The following is a 4,566-nucleotide window of genomic DNA, read 5'->3' on the forward strand; positions in this document are numbered from 1 at the left end:
GTACAGCAGGTCTGAGGCTGGGGTGGGGAAAGCCAGGTGCTCCCTGGTGACCCGGACTTTGTTTAACTAGGTGTATATTCAAGTGCTCACCCCAGAGTCTGGGAAACAGTAAATAACTACTCAGGATATGCTTGCTGAATTCAATGAGCTTTCTCTTTTATTCCCTCCATTTTCTTGGCTTCCTGTTTAGTTGTGGTAAAGGAGAATTTTTCCTTTCTGTGAGCAAGTTGTTTATCAGCAAATCACACCACACATTCATCTTGGTGTTAAGGACGGGATTAAAATGACCATGGGAGTCTTTCTTGAAGGTTTCCCTGGAGGCTGTCTCCTGCTGCCTGACCTTTCCTGCTCAACAATGTGGCGAATAAGCTATGTTATTTTTTCATATGAGATACAATAGAAATATTTGTATAGAGTTTGGTTTATTTACCATTCATTGGCAAAAATTCTGTAAGAAACTGAAAGCAAACATTTCTTTGTGAAGGAATGGCTATAGATGAGAATAGGAACACCAGCTTGTTTTTTGTTCTACAAAGGACTCAGCAAGAATGACCCTACAAAGTGTAGCCCACCACTGACCTATATCCAGCAAGGAAAGAGATCCCACCTTTATGCCTTAAGCAGCCAACATCATCCTTATGTAAGATATTTGTCTAGATCATTTTAACTTCCATGAGTGTGAGGTAAAAATGTCCTAGGAAATCATGCCTTCAATCTCCCCAGGGGAGTTGCCTTTTTATAAGAATCAATTTCTTTTGTCGAAGACTGTTTAATCAGTATACTTCTTACTGTTATGTAATTTAATAAAATATCATATAAAATAATGAAAAAGTGTGAAGGGAAAAGATGATTTTATGAAAACCAAAGTGGCATCTTTTGCTAAGACCTACAATTTCAAGCTTCCAAATATATAGTTTTTGAATTAGGTATGGGTGAGATAACTGCAAAAGGAGAAAATTTAAAAGAAATCTAGAACATTGCACTTACATTGTTTGGCATATGTCTCAAATTCTCATTGCTCTTTAAAAATGCCCCAAGGCCAAAGCTCTGAGGATGTATTGTGGATATGGTTTATAACTCTTATCGAGAGATGAATATTCAAAGGTAAGGCCTGGGCCTGTAGGACCAGTTTTGTGAATGAAGGCACGTTTATATGTCTTAAGTTAAAATTAAATGTTTAAAGTAGGTAACTACAATTTGTCACAATTTTTTTACTATAACCAATATTTTAAAATGTATACTTACCAGTCCCGTTTGTGTCAGAAAATACACTATAAATTTTCAAAATAGAAATGGTCTCACTTCCAAAGTGTCAACCACTGTTTTTACTGTGAAGAATTTCATAGGCAGGTGATTAATGAACTACCTGGAGACAGGGTGCCCACACTCACACCCGCACCCCTGTGGCTGCCTCTCTACTTGTCATAGAGGAGCTTACTTACCTGGAAACTACAATGCCGTTCACTTGGAGAAATTTAAACAGGTCCTGAGCCTTCTCTCGGTCCCTGAACTTCTCCTTAGCGGTCAAGGTGTCGTATGGTACCAAAAGAGGGTGACTGCCGCCACCTGGGTCAGTAAGGTAAGAGGGCGACACTTGACTCCTTTGTTCTTCAGGGACCTCCCCACCCCAGCCCGCTTCTTTGGGGGATGCTGCACCCAGGCTCACCTTTGCTCTCCAGCTCCAGCTTCTTCTTCTTGGCCCAGATGTTGTGATAGTTCTCAGCCACAACTTCTACCATTCCCTGTGGCCCACCAAGGAGACAGAGTCAAAAAAGCAAGCAAGCAAGAAAAGCAGCTTCCTATCGGCCAGGCTATGCAGGCAGCCTCGGGAACAGAGCACCACCAAACGCGATCATGCCCTGCCGAGGGTCTCCCATTGTTAATTAGTCTGTGTTTATGCACCTCATTAGTTTTAGATCTTTTCATACACACAGAAAACAATTTCTAATTCTGCCTTTCCCTTGTAACTTCTGCTCCTGGAAATCTGATGCATTTAGGACAAGCACAGATTTCCAGTTGAAATTACATGCTGGCAGCTTCTTTTAATTTATCACAGCAGCTGGGGGTCATAGCCTGACCTAGAGTGGGGTGGGGTGAGGTCATTGAACAGTAGTCCAGAATCCCCAAAAGCCTTTCTCATAACAGACTGAAAAAAATCACATCTGGGAGAAAATTGTTGTAATGAGGTTTCTCAAATAGAATGAATCTTTATAAGGCTTATAGAACAGTGATCTAGAATGGGTGGACATTGGAAAGAAGCTCTAAGTTCAAGGTATTGGTGTGATGGATTCTTAAAGAGGTGAATGCCCAAGACTGGGGCTGGCTGCAGCCACCCACATGTGCGGAAGAGGAGGGATAGGAGGAGGCAGCTTAGGGCTTTTTAGTTTCACCCCCTTGGTTTTAGGTCCCTGTATCCTGCATTGGTTGGTTGTTTGCACCATCATGGGCACTCAAGTAAGCCATGATGGGATATGCAAGCTACCCTTATGTTCTGGGGGACTTACAGGACCAGCCGAGCATCTACACCCAGGAGCCAAGTTTCACAGATTCTCTCCTAGCTGTTTTATTTGGGAGTTTTGATACAGTAATTTGCTGGTTGTTTTCCATTTTATTGCATCAACACTCATTATGACATCCTTGGAAGAAGTGCAAAGTCTTCCATTCTTGGATGATTCATTGATTCTGCTGAGACTATCCCTGTGGCCTCTGTACAATGAGGTCCTCCTTAGTGTCGGTGTCTTGGTGGTGACATGTTCTGGGCATTCTTTCTCTTTAACTCTCTGGAGGGTAGTATGTTCTGCACTTTAGGGAATGTGGAAGACAGTTATGCTGTCCTGAAAGTGTCTGCACTAACCTGGAGCTCTCTGGAGAGCACAACGTTCGTGAGGTCGAGGGGGGCAGGGTTGTAACTGTTGCCCTAGAAAAACAAAAGCAGACTCAGTAGGTTGCCAATACTGTCCTTGTCCTTATTGGCATTTCCAAATAAGAGCAAGTCAAAATCGGGCCCTGAAAACTCTCAGAATTCATCTTAAGTGGTCTCACCTATGATGTCCAGTTTTATGATTTTGGTCATGGTTTGTCCCCCAAAGTCTCAAGATTTGAAATTTGGTCTTAGTGGATGGAGTTTGGCTACCCCCAGAAATTCATGTGTTGGGGACTTGATTGTTCTGATTATATTATAAAGGTGTTAAGTGAAGATGAGTGGATTGAAAAGGTACGGCATATATGCACTATGGAATACTACTCAGCCATAAAAAAACAATGAGATCTTGGTATTTGATAGAAAGTGGATGAATATAGAAAATTTTATGATTAGTGAAGCAAGCCAGACTAGGAAAGAGAGGCATTGTACGTCTCCATTTAATATATACCAAATAGCAGAAACTGAAAAATTAGAAGATATAAAAGCAAAGAGCAGCTGTGAAAACTAGAGACACTGTGGGAGGAGGGTGGGAGATGGGGTGGGAAAGATGGAATCGAGGGATAAAAAGCAGAGTATTTAACAGACACAAAAATGGAAAACTATCCATTGATGGTAATGTACGTAGTAATATCTTTGAATGAATTAATATGCAGTGAATTCATGTTGGGAACATTCATTTTGTATGCTGTAAGAGATACAGTGATTGAATGTGAAGGAGAAGAAGGGAGGAGGAGGAAGAAGGGAGGAAGAGGAGGAAGAAGGGAGGAGGAGGAAGAGGGAGGAGGAGGAAGAAGGGAGGAGGAGGAAGGGAAGAGGAGGAAAGAAGGAGGAGGAAGGGAGGAGAAAGAGGAGGAAGGAAGGAAGAGGAAGAAGGAAGGAGGAAAAAGAAGAAGAGGAAGAAAGGAAGGAGGAGGAAAAGAGGAGGAAGAAGGGAGGAGGAAGGAAGGAGGAAGAGGAAGGGAGGGGGAGGAAGAAGCGAGGAGGAGGAAGACGAAAAAGAAGAAAATTAAAGAAAGAAAAACGGTGTTAAGTGAAAACTCAATTCCTTCATAGTGTCCCAGAGTGGGGCTTTGTGGGTATGACTTGTCATTAGGGCAGGACCTCCATGACTAAGTTCTGGTGGAGTTTATAAGCACAGGGAATGAAACCAGAACGAGAGAGAAGGCAGCTCCATAGATGAGCCCACACTCTGCTCTGCCTTCCACCACTTTGTGATGCCTCTTGACTTCCAGGCCACCAGAATTGTGAATTTTATAAAATAACCTCTATTTTTTTGGTGAATCCCCCAGTCTCAGTTTTTTTCTGTTAACAATGCAAAGAATAGGCCTCTAGAAGAGCTTCCCAGATTCTCCGTGGGCGCTACCTGCCCAGTGTCGTGGCTGCGTGTGGGGTGTGGCTGTCATACCTGGCTGGCTTGGGACAAGCTCCGAAGCTTTTCATTTTCCCGCTGTTGAACCAAAGCTTCTCCCTCTTTGGTCCTTTCTACAGTCCAGCCCACAGCCAGCATGGTTTTCAGGGATTCTCTGGCAGGCCAGCGATAAATTTCTTTCTCCTGGAAGAAAATTTGAGAAGAACTTTATAGAAGATACCCCAGCACTGGTAAGCCAGCCCATCTCCCCATGGAAGCTGGATCCCACCTCAGC

At 43.0% G+C, this 4,566-nt stretch overlaps 1 protein-coding gene across 1 annotated transcript in view; it reads right to left on the reverse strand.

Annotated features, from left to right (window-relative positions):
* The window catches only part of RYR3 (ryanodine receptor 3), a 143,613-nt gene that overhangs the window by 124,027 nt on the left and 15,020 nt on the right, over positions 1-4,566 (reverse strand). Inside the window, 3 exon segments of the mRNA XM_014588380.1 lie at positions 1,443-1,566; positions 1,667-1,742; positions 2,855-2,917. Of these exon segments, the coding sequence (XP_014443866.1) occupies positions 1,443-1,566; positions 1,667-1,742; positions 2,855-2,917 (263 nt within the window).

Source organism: Tupaia chinensis, unplaced genomic scaffold (assembly GCF_000334495.1).
Source record: "Tupaia chinensis unplaced genomic scaffold, TupChi_1.0 Scaffold000037_21, whole genome shotgun sequence".
Taxonomy (NCBI): domain Eukaryota; kingdom Metazoa; phylum Chordata; class Mammalia; order Scandentia; family Tupaiidae; genus Tupaia; species Tupaia belangeri.